Here is a 19,767-nt window from a genome sequence, read left to right on the forward strand (position 1 = left end):
ATGAATGTAGTGACTATGACTGGTCCACCTAGCTATCTGAAGATGAATGTACTGACTATGACTGGTCCACCTAGCTATCTGAAGATGAATGTACTGACTATGACTGGTCCACCTAGCTATCTGGAGATGAATGTACTGACTATGACTGGTCCACCTAGCTATCTGGAGATGAATGTACTGACTATGACTGGTCCACCTAGCTATCTGAAGATGAATGTAGTGACTATGACTCTGAAGATGAATGTAGTGACTATGACTGGTCCACCTAGCTATCTGAAGATGAATGTACTGACTATGACTGGTCCACCTAGCTATCTGAAGATGAATGTACTGACTATGACTGGTCCACCTAGCTATCTGGAGATGAATGTACTGAATGTCCTGACTATGACTGGTCCACCTAGCTATCTGGAGATGAATGTACTGACTATGACTGGTCCACCTAGCTATCTGGAGATTAATGTACTGACTATGACTGGTCCACCTAGCTATCTGAAGATGAATGTACTGACTATGACTGGTCCACCTAGCTATCTGATGAATGTACTGACTATGACTGGTCCACCTAGCTATCTGGAGATGAATGTACTGACTATGACTGGTCCACCTAGCTATCTGGAGATGAATGTACTGACTATGACTGGTCCACCTAGCTATCTGGAGATGAATGTACTGACTATGACTGGTCCACCTAGCTATCTGAAGATGAATGTAGTGACTATGACTGGTCCACCTAGCTATCTGAAGATGAATGTACTGACTATGACTGGTCCACCTAGCTATCTGAAGATGAATGTACTGACTATGACTGGTCCACCTAGCTATCTGGAGATGAATGTACTGACTATGACTGGTCCACCTAGCTATCTGGAGATGAATGTACTGAATGTCCACCTGACTATGACTGGTCCACCTAGCTATCTGGAGATGAATGTACTGACTATGACTGGTCCACCTAGCTATCTGAAGATGAATGTACTGACTATGACTGGTCCACCTAGCTATCTGAAGATGAATGTACTGACTATGACTGGTCCACCTAGCTATCTGGAGAGATGAATGTACTGACTATATGACTGGTCCACCTAGCTATCTGGAGATGAATGTACTGACTATGACTGGTCCACCTAGCTATCTGGAGATGAATGTACTGACTATGACTGGTCCACCTAGCTATCTGGAGATGATGATGTACTGGAGATGAATGTACTGTGACTGGTCCACCTAGCTATCTGGAGATGAATGTACTGACTGTGACTGGTCCACCTAGCTATCTGGAGATGAATGTACTGACTATGACTGGTCCACCTAGCTATCTGGAGATGAATGTACTGACTATGACTGGTCCACCTAGCTATCTGGAGATGAATGTACTGACTATGACTGGTCCACCTAGCTATCTGGAGATGAATGTTCTGACTATGACTGGTCCACCTAGCTATCTGAAGATGAATGTACTGACTATGACTGGTCCACCTAGCTATCTGGAGATGAATGTACTGACTATGACTGGTCCACCTAGCTATCTGGAGATGAATGTTCTGACTATGACTGGTCCACCTAGCTATCTGGAGATGAATGTACTGACTGTGACTGGTCCACCTAGCTATCTGGAGATGAATGTACTGACTATGACTGGTCCACCTAGCTATCTGAAGATGAATGTACTGACTATGACTGGTCCACCTAGCTATCTGGAGATGAATGTACTGACTATGACTGGTCCACCTAGCTATCTGAAGATGAATGTACTGACTGTAAGTCACTCTGGATAAGAGCGTCTGATAAATTGCTAAAATGTTCAATGCAGGTGAATGTTGGTGAATATGGCTGCAGTTTTCCTCATGGCCACCAGGTGGTGCTCTCTGAGACACTCCCTACACATATTACATTGATTATTGATCTGGTGGCCACCAGGTGGTGCTGAATATCTGAGACACTCCCTACACACTATTACATTGATTATTGATCTGGTGGCCACCAGGTGGTGCTCTCTGAGACACTCCCTACAGACTATTACATTGATTATTGATCTGGTGGCCACCAGGTGGTGCTCGTTGAGACACTCCCTACCCACTATTACATTGATTATTGATCTGGTGGCCACCAGGTGGTGCTCGTTGAGACACTCCCTACAGACTATTACATTGATTGTATATTATTGATCTGGTGGCCTACAGGTGGTGTTGGTAACAGACGGGTCTCTGGGGATCGGTAAAGGCTCTCTGAGACACTCCCTACAGACTCTGAAAGGACGACCGGAGGATAAGAAGTTCCCCTTGCCCTTCCCTTTCCCTGCCAAGCTGTTCATCATGTGCATCGCTAACGCAGAGGAGGTAGGACAGCACTACTCTGAATAGCTACTGATTGTCCTTATAGACCTGATCATAGCTGGTTGTTTAATTGTAAGGTTAGTAAAGGGCAGTAGCTAGATATAGGGGCTAGTGTTGCGCCTGGTTGTTTAATTGTAAGGTTAGTTAAGGGCAGTAGCTAGATATAGGGGCCGGTGTTGCGCCTGGTTGTTTATTTGTAAGGTTAGTTAAGGGCAGTAGCTAGATATAGGGGCCGGTGTTGCACCTGTACATCTTAGACAACAAGCAGATGCACTATGAAACAACTATCTGCTACTGTGTGTTGACAAGGTGACTGATAGGGCTGCACGGTTAATTCGATTTTTATCAAAATTGAGAACTTGATATGGCCAATATCCATATCGCTGTCTGTAACGCTACTTTAGAAAATTAAAAAAATTAAAAACATTTAGGTTGATTGGTCAAGTTGAGGGAGTTCTCTCTCCATCTCTTTTGGCCAATCCCAATCCCACACACAGCAAGCCCCGCCCCTCTCACTCAACCAGGCAGTTCCTCTAGATTCACTCTGCACCTATTGACCAATCAGCACGCAGTCAACAGATTGTTTCAAACAAGAATGACGCAGCTTTCCACATTGCATCTTAATATAAATCTATTTTTTCTATATTATTTGTGTAGTTAGTGGGTGTAGTTAGTGGGTGTAGTTAGTGGGTGTAGTTAGTGGGTGTAGTTAGTGGGTGTAGTTAGTGGGTGTAGTTGGTGGGTGTAGTTGGTGGGTGTAGTTGGTGGGTGTAGTTAGTTGGTGTTAGTGGGTGTAGTTAGTGGGTGTAGTTAGTGGGTGTAGTTAGTGGGTGTAGTTAGTAGGTGGGTGTAGTTGGTGGGTGTAGTTGGTGGGTGTAGTTGGTGGGTGTAGTTAGTTGGTGTAGTTAGTGGGTGTAGTTAGTTGGTGTAGTTAGTTGTAGTTAGTGGGTGTAGTTAGTGGGTGTAGTTAGTGGGTGTAGTTAGTTGGTCTTAGCAAGCTGCAAATGTGTCTCTAAAAAAAAAAATGGTGTTAGCCTCTAATGCTAATGCTAATGCTTGCTAGCTGATTCTACCTGATGTTCTGTTCGCTACCAGAGACCACTGGACTCTCCACTGATATCCCCTGTTGTTCTATAGTTACAGATGACAGACACGATGCATAACCTGGAGCGGCTGCTCCAGCTGAACGGAGGAGACGGACAGATCTTCACTATGGAAGGACAGCTCTGTCTGAAGAGTGTCCAGTCCATGTTCGGGTGCGTATGTCAAAACTCTGCATGTTACGTCTCAGGGTGGAAGCTAAATCTGAACTAGTGGAAACGACACAAGCGCCTGGCCCTTTCTCTGGGACCGAGCTCGGTCTTTGGTCGGGACGATTACCGTGTAACTGCGTAACCGACTGTTATAGATGAAGGTCGTCATGAAATAACAGTCCAAACAGAAAGGGTTTGTGGTAACGTACAGCTGACTGAAGACGTCTCATTCGATTGAGTCAGTTTCTGTGGTAACGTGGATTCTTAACTCCCCATTAAGTCGATGTCCGTGATGGAGAGAGAGATCTATCCACCACATCCCCATTAATAATCTGTCAGGTTAAGATAGAGAGAGAGAGATCTATCCACCACATCCCCATTAATAATCTGTCAGATTAAGGTGGAGAGAGAGATCTATCCACCACATCCCCATTAATAATCTGTCAGGTTAAGATAGAGAGAGAGAGATCTATCCACCACATCCCCATTAATAATCTGTCAGGTTAAGATGGAGAGAGAGATCTATCCACCACATCCCCATTAATAATGTGTCAGGTTAAGATGGAGAGAGAGATCTATCCACCACATCCCCATTAATAATCTGTCAGGTTAAGATGAGAGAGAGAGATCTATCCACCACATCCCCATTAATAATCTGTCAGGTTAAAATGGAGAGAGAGATCTATCCACCACATCCCCATTAATAATCTGTCAGGTTAAGATGGAGAGAGAGAGATCTATCCACCACATCCCCATTAATAATCTGTCAGGTTAAGATGGAGAGAGAGATCTATCCACCACATCCCCATTAATAATCTGTCAGATTAAGATGGGAGAGAGATCTATCCACCACATCCCCATTAATAATCTGTCAGGTTAAAATGGGAGAGAGAGATCTATCCACCACATCCCCATTAATAATCTGTCAGGTTAAGATGGAGAGAGAGATCTATCCACCACATCCCCATTAATAATCTGTCAGGTTAAGATGGAGAGAGAGATCTATCCACCACATCCCCATTAATAATCTGTCAGGTTAAGATGGAGAGAGAGATCTATCCACCACGTCCCCATTAATAATCTGTCAGATTAAGATGTATATGGAGACTGTTTAGTGCCAAAAGCAAGAGGTTAAATACATGTAAGTCTGTCCTAGATCTCTGGTGTTGGACAGACGCTTCAAAAACTTCCTTTAGATTTTTGGGGAGGGGGACCATTGTTCCATGTAGTGAATCTGTTATTCAATGTGTTTCTATTGGCTAATAGCAGTAAGGACTCTCTGTTATTCAATGTGTTTCTATTGGCTAATAGCAGTAAGGACTCTCTGTTATTCAATGTGTTTCTATTGGCTAATAGCAGTAAGGACTCTCTGTTATTCAATGTGTTTCTATGGGCTAATAGCAGTAAGGACTGTCTGTTATTCAATGTGTTTCTATGGGCTAATAGCAGTAAGGACTATCTGTTATTCAATGTGTTTCTATTGGCTAATAGCAGTAAGGACTATCTGTTATTCAATGTGTTTCTATGGGCTAATAGCAGTAAGGACTATCTGTTATTCAATGTGTTTCTAATAGCAGTAAGGACTGTCTGTTATTCAATGTGTTTCTAATGGCTAATAGCAGTAAGGACTATCTGTTATTCAATGTGTTTCTATGGGCTAATAGCAGTAAGGACTATCTGTTATTCAATGTGTTTCTATGGGCTAATAGCAGTAAGGACTGTCTGTTATTCAATGTGTTTCTAATGGCTAATAGCAGTAAGGACTATCTGTTATTCAATGTGTTTCTATTGGCTAATAGCAGTAAGGACTATCTGTTATTCAATGTGTTTCTATTGGCTAATAGCAGTAAGGACTCTCTGTTATTCAATGTGTTTCTATTGGCTAATAGCAGTAAGGACTCTCTGTTATTCAATGTGTTTCTATTGGCTAATAGCAGTAAGGACTCTCTGTTATTCAATGTGTTTCTATGGGCTAATAGCAGTAAGGACTATCTGTTATTCAATGTGTTTCTAATGGCTAATAGCAGTAAGGACTATCTGTTATTCAATGTGTTTCTATTGGCTAATAGCAGTAAGGACTATCTGTTATTCAATGTGTTTCTATGGGCTAATAGCAGTAAGGACTATCTGTTATTCAATGTGTTTCTATGGGCTAATAGCAGTAAGGACTATCTGTTATTCAATGTGTTTCTATGGGCTAATAGCAGTAAGGACTATCTGTTATTCAATGTGTTTCTATGGGCTAATAGCAGTAAGGACTATCTGTTATTCAATGTGTTTCTATTGGCTAATAGCAGTAAGGACTATCTGTTATTCAATGTGTTTCTAATAGCAGTAAGGACTATCTGTTATTCAATGTGTTTCTATTGGCTAATAGCAGTAAGGACTATCTGTTATTCAATGTGTTTCTATTGGCTAATAGCAGTAAGGACTATCTGTTATTCAATGTGTTTCTATTGGCTAATAGCAGTAAGGACTATCTGTTATTCAATGTGTTTCTAATAGCAGTAAGGACTATCTGTTATTCAATGTGTTTCTATGGGCTAATAGCAGTAAGGGCTATCTGTTATTCAATGTGTTTCTATGGGCTAATAGCAGTAAGGACTCTCTGTTATTCAATGTGTTTCTAATAGCAGTAAGGACTATCTGTTATTCAATGTGTTTCTATGGGCTAATAGCAGTAAGGACTATCTGTTATTCAATGTGTTTCTATTGGCTAATAGCAGTAAGGACTATCTGTTATTCAATGTGTTTCTATTGGCTAATAGCAGTAAGGACTATCTGTTATTCAATGTGTTTCTATTAGCTAATAGCAGTAAGGACTATCTGTTATTCAATGTGTTTCTATTGGCTAATAGCAGTAAGGACTATCTGTTATTCAATGTGTTTCTATGGGCTAATAGCAGTAAGGACTATCTGTTATTCAATGTGTTTCTATTGGCTAATAGCAGTAAGGACTATCTGTTATTCAATGTGTTTCTAATAGCAGTAAGGACTATCTGTTATTCAATGTGTTTCTATTGGCTAATAGCAGTAAGGACTATCTGTTATTCAATGTGTTTCTATGGGCTAATAGCAGTAAGGACTATCTGTTATTCTATGTGTTTCTATGGGCTAATAGCAGTAAGGACTATCTGTTATTCAATGTGTTTCTAATGGCTAATAGCAGTAAGGACTATCTGTTATTCAATGTGTTTCTATTGGCTAATAACAGTAAGGACTATCTGTTATTCAATGTGTTTCTATGGGCTAATAGCAGTAAGGGCTATCTGTTATTCAATGTGTTTCTATTGGCTAATAGCAGTAAGGACTATCTGTTATTCAATGTGTTTCTATTGGCTAATAACAGTAAGGACTATCTGTTATTCAATGTGTTTCTATGGGCTAATAGCAGTAAGGACTATCTGTTATTCAATGTGTTTCTATGGGCTAATAGCAGTAAGGACTATCTGTTATTCAATGTGTTTCTATTGGCTAATAGCAGTAAGGACTATCTGTTATTCAATGTGTTTCTATTGGCTAATAGCAGTAAGGACTATCTGTTATTCAATGTGTTTTCTAATAGCAGTAAGGACTATCTGTTATTCAATGTGTTTCTAATAGCAGTAAGGACTATCTGTTATTCAATGTGTCTCTATGAGCTAATAGCAGTAAGGACTATCTGTTATTCAATGTGTTTCTAATAGCAGTAAGGACTATCTGTTATTCAATGTGTTTCTATGAGCTAATAGCAGTAAGGACTATCTGTTATTCAATGTGGTTCTATTGGCTAATAGCAGTAAGGACTATCTGTTATTCAATGTGTTTCTATTGGCTAATAGCAGTAAGGACTATCTGTTATTCAATGTGTTTTCTAATAGCAGTAAGGACTATCTGTTATTCAATGTGTTTCTAATAGCAGTAAGGACTATCTGTTATTCAATGTGTTTCTATTGGCTAATAGCAGTAAGGACTGTCTGTTATTCAATGTGTCTCTATGAGCTAATAGCAGTAAGGACTATCTGTTATTCAATGTGTTTCTATGGGCTAATAGCAGTAAGGACTATCTGTTATTCAATGTGTTTCTATTGGCTAATAGCAGTAAGGACTATCTGTTATTCAATGTGTTTCTATGGGCTAATAGCAGTAAGGACTATCTGTTATTCTATGTGTTTCTATGGGCTAATAGCAGTAAGGACTATCTGTTATTCAATGTGTTTCTAATGGCTAATAGCAGTAAGGACTATCTGTTATTCAATGTGTTTCTATTGGCTAATAACAGTAAGGACTATCTGTTATTCAATGTGTTTCTATGGGCTAATAGCAGTAAGGGCTATCTGTTATTCAATGTGTTTCTATTGGCTAATAGCAGTAAGGACTATCTGTTATTCAATGTGTTTCTATTGGCTAATAACAGTAAGGACTATCTGTTATTCAATGTGTTTCTATGGGCTAATAGCAGTAAGGACTATCTGTTATTCAATGTGTTTCTATGGGCTAATAGCAGTAAGGACTATCTGTTATTCAATGTGTTTCTATTGGCTAATAGCAGTAAGGACTATCTGTTATTCAATGTGTTTTCTAATAGCAGTAAGGACTATCTGTTATTCAATGTGTTTCTAATAGCAGTAAGGACTATCTGTTATTCAATGTGTTTCTAATAGCAGTAAGGACTATCTGTTATTCAATGTGTCTCTATGAGCTAATAGCAGTAAGGACTATCTGTTATTCAATGTGTTTCTAATAGCAGTAAGGACTATCTGTTATTCAATGTGTTTCTATGAGCTAATAGCAGTAAGGACTATCTGTTATTCAATGTGTTTCTATTGGCTAATAGCAGTAAGGACTATCTGTTATTCAATGTGTTTTCTAATAGCAGTAAGGACTATCTGTTATTCAATGTGTTTCTAATAGCAGTAAGGACTATCTGTTATTCAATGTGTTTCTATTGGCTAATAGCAGTAAGGACTGTCTGTTATTCAATGTGTCTCTATGAGCTAATAGCAGTAAGGACTATCTGTTATTCAATGTGTTTCTATGGGCTAATAGCAGTAAGGACTCTCTGTTATTCAATGTGTTTCTATGAGCTAATAGCAGTAAGGACTATATGTTATTCAATGTGTTTCTATGGGCTAATAGCAGTAAGGACTCTCTGTTATTCAATGTGTTTCTAATAGCAGTAAGGACTCTCTGTTATTCAATGTGTTTCTAATAGCAGTAAGGACTCTCTGTTATTCAATGTGTTTCTATTGGCTAATAGCAGTAAGGCCTATCTGTTATTCAGTGTGTTTCTATGGGCTAATAGCAGTAAGGACTATCTGTTATTCAATGTGTTGCTATTGGCTAATAGCAGTAAGGCCTATCTGTTATTCAGTGTGTTTCTAATGGCAGTAAGGACTCTCTGTTATTCAATGTGTTTCTATGGGCTAATAGCAGTAAGGACTATCTGTTATTCAATGTGTTGCTATTGGCTAATAGCAGTAAGGACTATCTGTTATTCAATGTGTTTCTATGGGCTAATAGCAGTAAGGACTATCTGTTATTCAATGTGTTTCTATTGGCTAATAGCAGTAAGGACTATCTGTTATTCAATGTGTTTCTATTAGCTAATAGCAGTAAGGACTATCTGTTATTCAATGTGTTTCTATTGGCTAATAGCAGTAAGGACTATCTGTTATTCAATGTGTTTCTATGGGCTAATAGCAGTAAGGACTATCTGTTATTCAATGTGTTTCTATTAGCTAATAGCAGTAAGGACTATCTGTTATTCAATGTGTTTCTAATAGCAGTAAGGACTATCTGTTATTCAATGTGTTTCTATGGGCTAATAGCAGTAAGGACTATCTGTTATTCAATGTGTTTCTATGGGCTAATAGCAGTAAGGACTATCTGTTATTCAATGTGTTTCTATGGGCTAATAGCAGTAAGGACTCTCTGTTATTCAATGTGTTTCTAATAGCAGTAAGGACTCTCTGTTATTCAATGTGTTTCTATTGGCTAATAGCAGTAAGGACTCTCTGTTATTCAATGTGTTTCTAATAGCAGTAAGGACTCTCTGTTATTCAATGTGTTTCTATGGGCTAATAGCAGTAAGGACTCTCTGTTATTCAATGTGTTTCTAATAGCAGTAAGGACTCTCTGTTATTCAATGTGTTTCTATTGGCTAATAGCAGTAAGGGAATACCCCCTGTATTGGACAAAAATGAATGGCATGTCATTGGCATCGACAAACCATATACACATTGGCCAATACCACCCAATTCGGCGTTGATTCATCCAAAGTGTATTGCAAATGCCATATGGTAATTGCCAGTTGTAACACTTTAAAAATTCAACAGGGGGCAAATGCGCTCCACCGGGGTTTTTCATATTGGATATGTAACCCAAATTAATGTCCAAAAGTAAAATTTTGAAAAAATGAAATTTTTTTCAAAAACTTATCACCCCTTAAAAAAGTGCTTTCTGGACCGTTTTTCGAAATTCTTTCGATTTTTTTGTCAATTACACATGTGTAAGAACTGTATGAATATACTTTTGTCCAATTTTATTATCATAATTTTTTAATTTTTTTTTATATGCGCATAAGGAATATGTTTTGTCCAATTCCAATATGATTTCATAGGAAGTCAAAAGTCAAAAGTCAAAAATGTCAAAATTTTGTAAAAACTTCACACACCCATAAAAAGTGCTTTCTGGACCGTTTTTCGAAATTCTTTCGATTTTTTTGTCAATTACACATGTGTAAGAACTGTATGAATATACTTTTGTCCAATTTTATTATCATAATTTTTTTTTTTTTTTTACATGCGCATAAGGAATATGTTTTGTCCAATTCCAATATGATTTCATAGGAAGTCAAAAGTCAAAAGTCAAAAATGTCAAAATTTTGTAAAAACTTCACACACCCTTAAAAAAGTGCTTTCTGGACCGTTTTTTGAAATTCTTTCAATTTTTTGTCAATTACACATGTGTAAGAACTGTTTGAATATACTTTTGTCCAATTTTATTATCATATTTTTTTATATATTTTTTTTTAAATTGTGCATAAGGATTTTTTTGTGGGCCAAATGACGTAAGAAATTTGACATGCTCAAAAATCCTGCAGAAATGCAAAATTGACTGGCCTGATGAACTCGGGATGGCCGGGCAGTGATAGTTGTTCCTTTCCATCACTCGTTGTGTTGACTTCATCATGTCCATTTTGTGATGTTTTTTCACTATATAATCATATTGCAAGTGCACGTGCATTTGCAATATGTTTCAATGTGCATTTACCATATGAAATTTGACCTTGCTCAAAAATGCAAAATTGACTGGTCTGATGAACACAGGATGGCCGAGCAGTGATAGTTGTACATTTCCATCACTCGTTGTGTTGATTTCATCATCTCCGTTAGGTGATGTTTTTACACTATAGAATCATATTGCAAATGCACGTGCATTGTTGTGCAACTGGTAACCCAAAAATAAAAATATGGTTGTAAATGCATTTACCGGGTCTATTATCCATGCCCGCATGGGAGTACCCTTAATCTATGGGGGCAGTCCTGAGTGCTTTATGGACTGTTTAAAATATTCTGATGGATACGCATGTTGTGCAACTGGTGATTGAAAATAGGCACCTGGTAACCCAAAAATGAAAATATGGTTGTGAATGCATTTACCGGTCATTCTGATATTAATGCCCGCTATGGGAACACAGGATGGCCGAGCAGTGATAGTTGTACATTTCCATCACTCGTTGTGTTGATTTCATCATGTCCATTAGGTGATGTTTTTACACTATAGAATCATATTGCAAGTGCGCGCGCATTTGCAATATGTTTCAATGTGCATTTACCATATGAAATTTGAAATGCTCAAAAATGCAAAATTGACTGGTCTGATGGACACAGGATGGCCGAGCAGTGATAGTTGTACATTTCCATCACTCGTTGTGTTGATTTCATCATGTCCATTAGGTGATGTTTTTTCACTATAGAATCATATTGCAAGTGCACGCGCATTTGCAATATGTTTCAATGTGCATTTACCATATGAAATTTGACATGCTCAAAAATGCAAAATTGACTGGTCTGATGAACACAGGATGGCTGAGCAGTGATAGTTGTACATTTCCATCACCTGTTGTGTTGATTTCATCATGTCCATTTGTTTATGTTTTCTCACTTTTGCAAAGTCACTGTGCATTTGCAATATGGTTCAATGGGCAGGTACCATCACGAATTTGTCATGCTATAAAAATCCTGCAGGAATGTGAAATTGACTGGTCTGATGAACACAGGATGGCCGAGCAGTGATAGTTGTACATTTCCATCACTTGTTGTGTTGATTTCATCATGTCCATTAGGTGATGTTTTTTCACTATAGAATCATATTGCAAATGCACGTGCATTGTTGTGCAACTGGTAACCCAAAAATTAAAATATGGTTGTAAATGCATTTACCGGGACTCCTATTATCCATGCCCGCTATGGGAGTACTATAGAATGGGGGCAGTCCTGAGTGCTTTATGGACTGTTTAAAATATTCTGATGGATACGCATGTTGTGCAACTGGTGATTGAAAATAGGCACCTGGTAACCCAAAAATGAAAATATGGTTGTAAATGCATTTACCGGTCATTCTGATATTAATGCCCGCTATGGGAACACAGGATGGCCGGGCAGTACATTTCCATCACTACAGTTGATAGTTGTACATTTCCATCACTCGTTGTGTTGATTTCATCATGTCCATTAGGTGATGTTTTTACACTATAGAATCATATTGCAAGTGCGCGCGCATTTGCAATATGTTTCAATGTGCATTTACCATATGAAATTTGACATGCTCAAAAATGCAAAATTGACTGGTCTGATGGACACAGGATGGCCGAGCAGTGATAGTTGTACATTTCCATCACTCGTTGTGTTGATTTCATCATGTCCATTAGGTGATGTTTTTCACTATAGAATCATATTGCAAGTGCGCGCGCATTTGCAATATGTTTCAATGTGCATTTACCATATGAAATTTGACATGCTCAAAAATGCAAAATTGACTGGTCTGATGGACACAGGATGGCCGAGCAGTGATAGTTGTACATTTCCATCACTGTTGTGTTGATTTCATCATGTCCATTAGGTGATGTTTTTTCACTATAGAATCATATTGCAAAGTGCGCGCGCATTTGCAATATGTTTCAATGTGCATTTACCATATGAAATTTGACATGCTCAAAAATGCAAAATTGACTGGTCTGATGGACACAGGATGGCCGAGCAGTGATAGTTGTACATTTCCATCACTCGTTGTGTTGATTTCATCATGTCCATTAGGTGATGTTTTTACACTATAGAATCATATTGCAAGTGCGCGCGCATTTGCAATATGTTTCAATGTGCATTTACCATATGAAATTTGACATGCTCAAAAATGCAAAATTGACTGGTCTGATGGACACAGGATGGCCGAGCAGTGATAGTTGTACATTTCCATCACTCGTTGTGTTGATTTCATCATGTCCATTAGGTGATGTTTTTTCACTATAGAATCATATTGCAAGTGCGCGCGCATTTGCAATATGTTTCAATGTGCATTTACCATATGAAATTTGACATGCTCAAAAATGCAAAATTGACTGGTCTGATGGACACAGGATGGCCGAGCAGTGATAGTTGTACATTTCCATCACTCGTTGTGTTGATTTCATCATGTCCATTAGGTGATGTTTTTACACTATAGAATCATATTGCAAGTGCGCGCGCATTTGCAATATGTTTCAATGTGCATTTACCATATGAAATTTGACATGCTCAAAAATGCAAAATTGACTGGTCTGATGAACACAGGATGGCTGAGCAGTGATAGTTGTACATTTCCATCACTCGTTGTGTTGATTTCATCATGTCCATTTGTTTATGTTTTCTCACTTTTGCAAAGTCACTGTGCATTTGCAATATGGTTCAATGGGCAGGTACCATCACGAATTTGTCATGCTATAAAAATCCTGCAGGAATGTGAAATTGACTGGCCCGATGAACTCGGATAGCTGGGCAGTGATTCTGGTTCATCTCCATGGCTCGTTAGGGTTGATTTCAGAATGTCACTTTTGGTGATGGTCCCTCTCCGTTTAAACATATTGCTAATGTACAAAAGTCAACTAGCAAGTCAGTGTCCATCAGTCAATTAGATGTCATTTTGACACCAAACTGATACCAATTGACACCAAACCCACTTTTTCCAACTCATTTAGAAGCCAACTATCATATATGTCAGAGCAGGCCCATAATTCACAGCGCCTTTAGTTTAAAACATAATAAAAACGTAAAACACATAGTTACGTTCTAGCTGCGGGTCCAGGTCAGACATTATGTGAAGGCCTATGTGAGGCGACCCCGAATCCCGAGTTTCGGCTCGATAGGTCCTTCGGTGCCCGAGTAAAACCCTAATTGGTGCTGAAAATCCACTTTTTCCATGCCTTGCTATGGGGTCCTTGAATGAGCTATCGGACCGAAACGTTGGGGTCCGTCTCTATGGGCCGAGCCGGTTCCAATGCACCTAGTCTTGTGTCTCTGAGACTTTTCTAAATGTCGCCATTTTCGTAATGGTCAAAATGAATTGAAATCATTGCAAATGTACGAGGCTATTTCTCGGTCCGAGAACCTTCTAGAGCCACCTAACTCACCACGCACTATCGACCCGAGGTCTAGAACAGGTTTCTAAAGTTTCGGAACTCTAGGTCTGACGGTTCTTTTAGCTCGAACAAAGCTAACTATTGGAGGCACTGTCTGTCTCTACAACCCCCAATACGTCCCTCCTTCCAAGTTGTGTGTCTGTGTGATTTAGTTTTCCTTTGAAATTTTATGGGAAAAATGACTGATTTACAGTTCATGGGGGTTGCCTAATCACACATATGAAGTTTTGGACAGATCTGACTTTTTTAACCCCTCGAAACAGCCCCTGAGACACCAATTAAGGCACTTCCGGTTGGCACAGGAAGCTATAAGTCAACACATATCCTCACTGGGCTATGCTTTTACAGAATCCTGTGTTTTAAGTCCTTACGTTAAGAATTGACTGATTTACACAGGGTTGAATGCACTATGTCTATCAAACTGCAGGCAGGTAATGGAAAAACACTTTTAGGGTGATTTTAACCACTTCCGGTTGGTCCAGGAAGCCTAGAATCAACACAGGTAGACCTCATACTGGCCTGATGGACTGTTATCAAAGACAGGTTCATACGGCATTCATAACCCATATAGACTTCAGGTTGAATTTAGGGGTGCAGGCAATGTATTCCTATGGGGAGAGAAATCAATGCAAACTTTTGAAGTAAACACCATCTTTTAACTATTAAGGGTTAATGCCACACTGTCAACGTTAGGCTTGCACGGATCGGAAGGACCTTAGGAACATACCTGAGGTCGAATTGTGCTTCTCACCCTAACGGTTCTCTCACTGTCACCCAAAAGCAAATGACGTTGTGGGGCAGGCTTCATTTTGGGCCTACTTTTCTAATGGTCGCTGCGCTCAGACCGAGCGAGCTACGGTCAAGCGGGATATCTCGTTGAACTCGGCACGGCCTAGAGATTATGTTTATGCCATTGCCTGCTCTCTGTGTCTTTGAGAACCGCACTTTTTCACTCCATCCTTGCTGTGTGTGCGTGTGAGAGCTTTTCTTTGACATCTGTTGGGAGAAATGACTGATTTACAGTTCATGAGGGTTACCTAGTCACACATATGAAGTTTTGAAAAGATCTGACCTTTTAACCCTTGGAAACTGCCACTGTGACATCATTAAAGGCACTTCCGGTTGGCACAGGAAGCTATAAGTAAACCCATGTCTTGATTGACATAGAAACTTACAGAATCCTGAGTTTTAAGTCCTTACGTTAAGAATTGACTGATTTACACAGGGTTGAATGCACTATGTCTATCAAACTGCAGGCAGGTAATGGAAAAACACTTTTAGGGTGATTTTAACCACTTCCGGTTGGTCCAGGAAGCCTAGAATCAACACAGGTAGACCTCATACTGGCCTGATGGACTGTTACCAAAGACAGGTTCATACGGCATTCATAACCCATATAGACTTCAGGTTGAATTTAGGGGTGCAGGCAATGTATTCCTATGGGGAGAGAAATCAATGCAAACTATTTGAAGTAAACACCTTCTTTTAACTATTAAGGGTTAATGCCACACGGTCAACGTTAGGCTTGCACGGATCGGAAGGACCTTAGGAACGTACCTGAGGTCGAATTGTGCTTCTCACCCTAACGGTTCTCTCACTGTCACCCAAAAGCAAATGACGTTGTGGGGCAGGCTTCATTTTGGGCCTACTTTTCTAATGGTCGCTGCGCTCAGACCGAGCGAGCTACGGTCAAGCGGGATATCTCGTTGAACTCGGCACGGCCTAGACATTATGTTTATGCCATTGCCTGCTCTCTGTGTCTTTAAGAACCACACTTTTTCACTCCATCCTTGCTGTGTGTGCGTGTGAGAGCTTTTCTTTGACATCTGCTGGGAGAAATGACTGATTTACAGTTTAGGAGGGTTACCTGGTCACACATATGAAGTTTTGGAGAGATGTGACTTTTCTAACCCTTCAAAACAGACAGTGTGACCCAATTAAAGGCACTTCCGGTTGGCACAGGAAGCTATAAGTAAACACATGTCTTGATTGACATAGCCACTTACAGAATCCTGAGTTTTAAGTCTTTAAGTTAAGAATTGACTGATCTACACAGGGTTGAATGCACTATGTCTATCAAACTGCATGCAGTGTATGGATCAACACTGATAAGGTGATTTCAACCACTTCCGGTTGCTTCAGGAAGCTTATAATTGGCACAGGTAGACCTCATAGTGGTCTGATGGACTGTCATAGAAGACAGGTTCATAAGTCATTCATAACCCACATAGGCTTCAGGTTGAATTTAGGGGTGCAGGCAATGTATTCCTATGGGGAGAGAAGTCAATGCAAACTCTTTGAAGTAAACACCTTATTTTAACTATTAAGGGTTAATGCCACACGGTCAAGGTTAGGCTTGCACGGATCGGGAGGACCTCAGGAACGTACCTGAGGTCGAATTGTGCTTCTCACCCTAACGGTTCTCTCACTGTCACCCAAAAGCAAATGACATTGAGGGCCAGGCTTCCTTTTGCGCCTTCTTTTTTCAAGGTCGCTGCACTCAGAGCGAGCTACGGTCAAGCGGGGCGTCTCGTTGAACTCTGCACAGCCTGGAGACTATGGTGATGCCATTTTTTGTGTTGATTTCAGAATGCCATTTTGGTGATGGTCCCTCTCCGTTTAAACATATTGCTAATGTACAAAAGTCAACTAGCAAGTCAGTGTCCACCAGTCAATTAGATGTCATTCTGACACCAAACTGATACCAATTGACACCAAACCCACTTTTTCCAACTCATTTAGAAGCCAACTATCACATATGTCAGAGCAGGCCCATAATTCACAGCGCCATTAGTTTAAAACATAATAAAAACGTAAAACACATAGTTACGTTCTAGCTGCGGGTCCAGGTCAGACATTATGTGAAGGCCTATGTGAGGCGACCCCGAATCCCGAGTTTCGGCTCGATAGGTCCTTCGGTGCCCGAGTAAAACCCTAATTGGTGCTGAAAATCCACTTTTTCCATGCCTTGCTATGGGGTCCTTGAATGAGCTATCGGACCGAAACGTTGGGGTCCGTCTCTATGGGCCGAGCCGGTTCCAATGCACCTAGTCTTGTGTCTCTGAGACTTTTCTAAATGTCGCCATTTTCGTAATGGTCAAAATGAATTGAAATCATTGCAAATGTACGAGGCTATTTCTCGGTCCGAGAACCTTCTAGAGCCACCTAACTCACCACGCACTATCGACCCGAGGTCTAGAACAGGTTTCTAAAGTTTCGGAACTCTAGGTCTGACGGTTCTTTTTAGCTCGAACAAAGCTAACTATTGGAGGCACTGTCTGTCTCTACAAACCCCAATACGTCCCTCCTTCCAAGTTGTGTGTCTGTGTGATTTAGTTTTCCTTTGAAATTTTATGGGAAAAATGACTGATTTACAGTTCATGGGGGTTGCCTAATCACACATATGAAGTTTTGGACAGATCTGACTTTTTTAACCCCTCGAAACAGCCCCTGAGACACCAATTAAGGCACTTCCGGTTGTCACAGGAAGCTATAAGTCAACACATATCCTCACTGGGCTATGCTTTTACAGAATCCTGAGTTTTAAGTCCTTACGTTAAGAATTGACTGATTTACACAGGGTTGAATGCACTATGTCTATCAAACTGCAGGCAGGTAATGGAAAAACACTTTTAGGGTGATTTTAACCACTTCCGGTTGGTCCAGGAAGCTTAGAATCAACACAGGTAGACCTCATACTGGCCTGATGGACTGTTACCAAAGACAGGTTCATACGGCATTCATAACCCATATAGACTTCAGGTTGAATTTAGGGGTAAAGGCAATGTATTCCTATGGGGAGAGAAATCAATGCAAACTTTTTGAAGTAAACACCATCTTTTAACTATTAAGGGTTAATGCCACACTGTCAACGTTAGGCTTGCACGGATCGGAAGGACCTTAGGAACATACCTGAGGTCGAATTGTGCTTCTCACCCTAACGGTTCTCTCACTGTCACCCAAAAGCAAATGACGTTGTGGGGCAGGCTTCATTTTGGGCCTACTTTTCTAATGGTCGCTGCGCTCAGACCGAGCGAGCTACGGTCAAGCGGGATATCTCGTTGAACTCGGCACGGCCTAGACATTATGTTTATGCCATTGCCTGCTCTCTGTGTCTTTAAGAACCACACTTTTTCACTCCATCCTTGCTGTGTGTGCGTGTGAGAGCTTTTCTTTGACATCTGCTGGGAGAAATGACTGATTTACAGTTCACGAGGGTTACCTAGTCACACATATGAAGTTTTGAAAAGATCTGACCTTTTTAACCCATGGAAACTGCCACTGTGACACCATTAAAGGCACTTCCGGTTGGCACAGGAAGCTATAAATAAACTCATATCATGATTGGGGTATGCCTTTACAGAATCCCGAGTTTTAAGTCTTTACGTTAAGAACTGAGTTATTTACGGAGGGTTTAGTGAGTGTGTGTTATTTCAGAAAATCATAGAAAATCACAGAAATCTCGCAGAGCTCCGCAGCACACTTTAAAAAGATTCGTAAGAACAACCTGCAACTGGATCTGTAACCGTTGAAAAAAAAAAACACCTATCCGTGAACATCACCAAGGTGTCGTTGTACGATTTCTCTTAAATGACGATAGATAAATGGCTGGTTCTTTTTTATTGACACCGGAGGCTCCTTGACTTTGACGTGAAGTGGAAAAATAATTTCTCTATTTTCATTTTGGACCTTTAATCCCAGATAAATGGCCATAACTCAAAAACCGTTGAGGCCTAGACGCCATCTTGTTCGGGGCCAACTGCCCATTATGCCGCCCCTACGCTCACCGAGTTTCGGCTTCTAAATATTTTCAGTTTTCGAGATAAGGCCCCGTCGTGAATCGTGATGTTTTGTAGCAATAGCCATATGATTGCTTATGCCCTCTTGTGGGAATTTCCGGGACATGGGAAAAATGACATAAATCTTATTATTTTTGTAAAACGGAAACCGAATGTCCGACAACGTTCATTTGATGACTTCCTGGTAGGTCCGGCCCTGCCGCTCGGCCCGACGCCGTCCGCGAATTTTACAAACGATTTCGGACGTCTAGTAAGGGACCGTACATTTGCAATATGGACTTTCTCACTAACCATACAGGTACTGCCGAATTCTTCCCTTAAGGTATGTAAGGACTGTCTGTTATTCAATGTGTTTCTATGGGTTAATAGCAGTAAGGACTGTCTGTTATTCAATGTGTTTCTATGGGTTAATAGCAGTAAGGACTATCTGTTATTCAATGTGTTTCTATGGGCTAATAGCAGTAAGGACTGTCTGTTATTCAATGTGTTTCTATGGGCTAATAGCAGTAAGGACTCTCTGTTATTCAATGTGTTTCTAATAGCAGTAAGGACTCTCTGTTATTCAATGTGTTTCTATGGGCTAATAGCAGTAAGGACTCTCTGTTATTCAATGTGTTTCTAATAGCAGTAAGGACTCTCTGTTATTCAATGTGTTTCTATTGGCTAATAGCAGTAAGGACTGTCTGTTATTCAATGTGTTTCTATGGGTTAATAGCAGTAAGGAC

At 40.0% G+C, this 19,767-nt stretch overlaps 1 protein-coding gene across 1 annotated transcript in view; it reads left to right on the top strand.

Annotated features, from left to right (window-relative positions):
- Nucleotides 1-19,767, top strand: part of LOC118358809 (integrator complex subunit 14) — a 35,604-nt gene that overhangs the window by 4,689 nt on the left and 11,148 nt on the right. The window contains 2 exon segments of the mRNA XM_052513698.1: nt 2,181-2,336; nt 3,471-3,589. Of these exon segments, the coding sequence (XP_052369658.1) occupies nt 2,181-2,336; nt 3,471-3,589 (275 nt within the window).

Source organism: Oncorhynchus keta, unplaced genomic scaffold (assembly GCF_023373465.1).
Source record: "Oncorhynchus keta strain PuntledgeMale-10-30-2019 unplaced genomic scaffold, Oket_V2 Un_scaffold_1379_pilon_pilon, whole genome shotgun sequence".
NCBI lineage: Eukaryota > Metazoa > Chordata > Actinopteri > Salmoniformes > Salmonidae > Oncorhynchus > Oncorhynchus keta.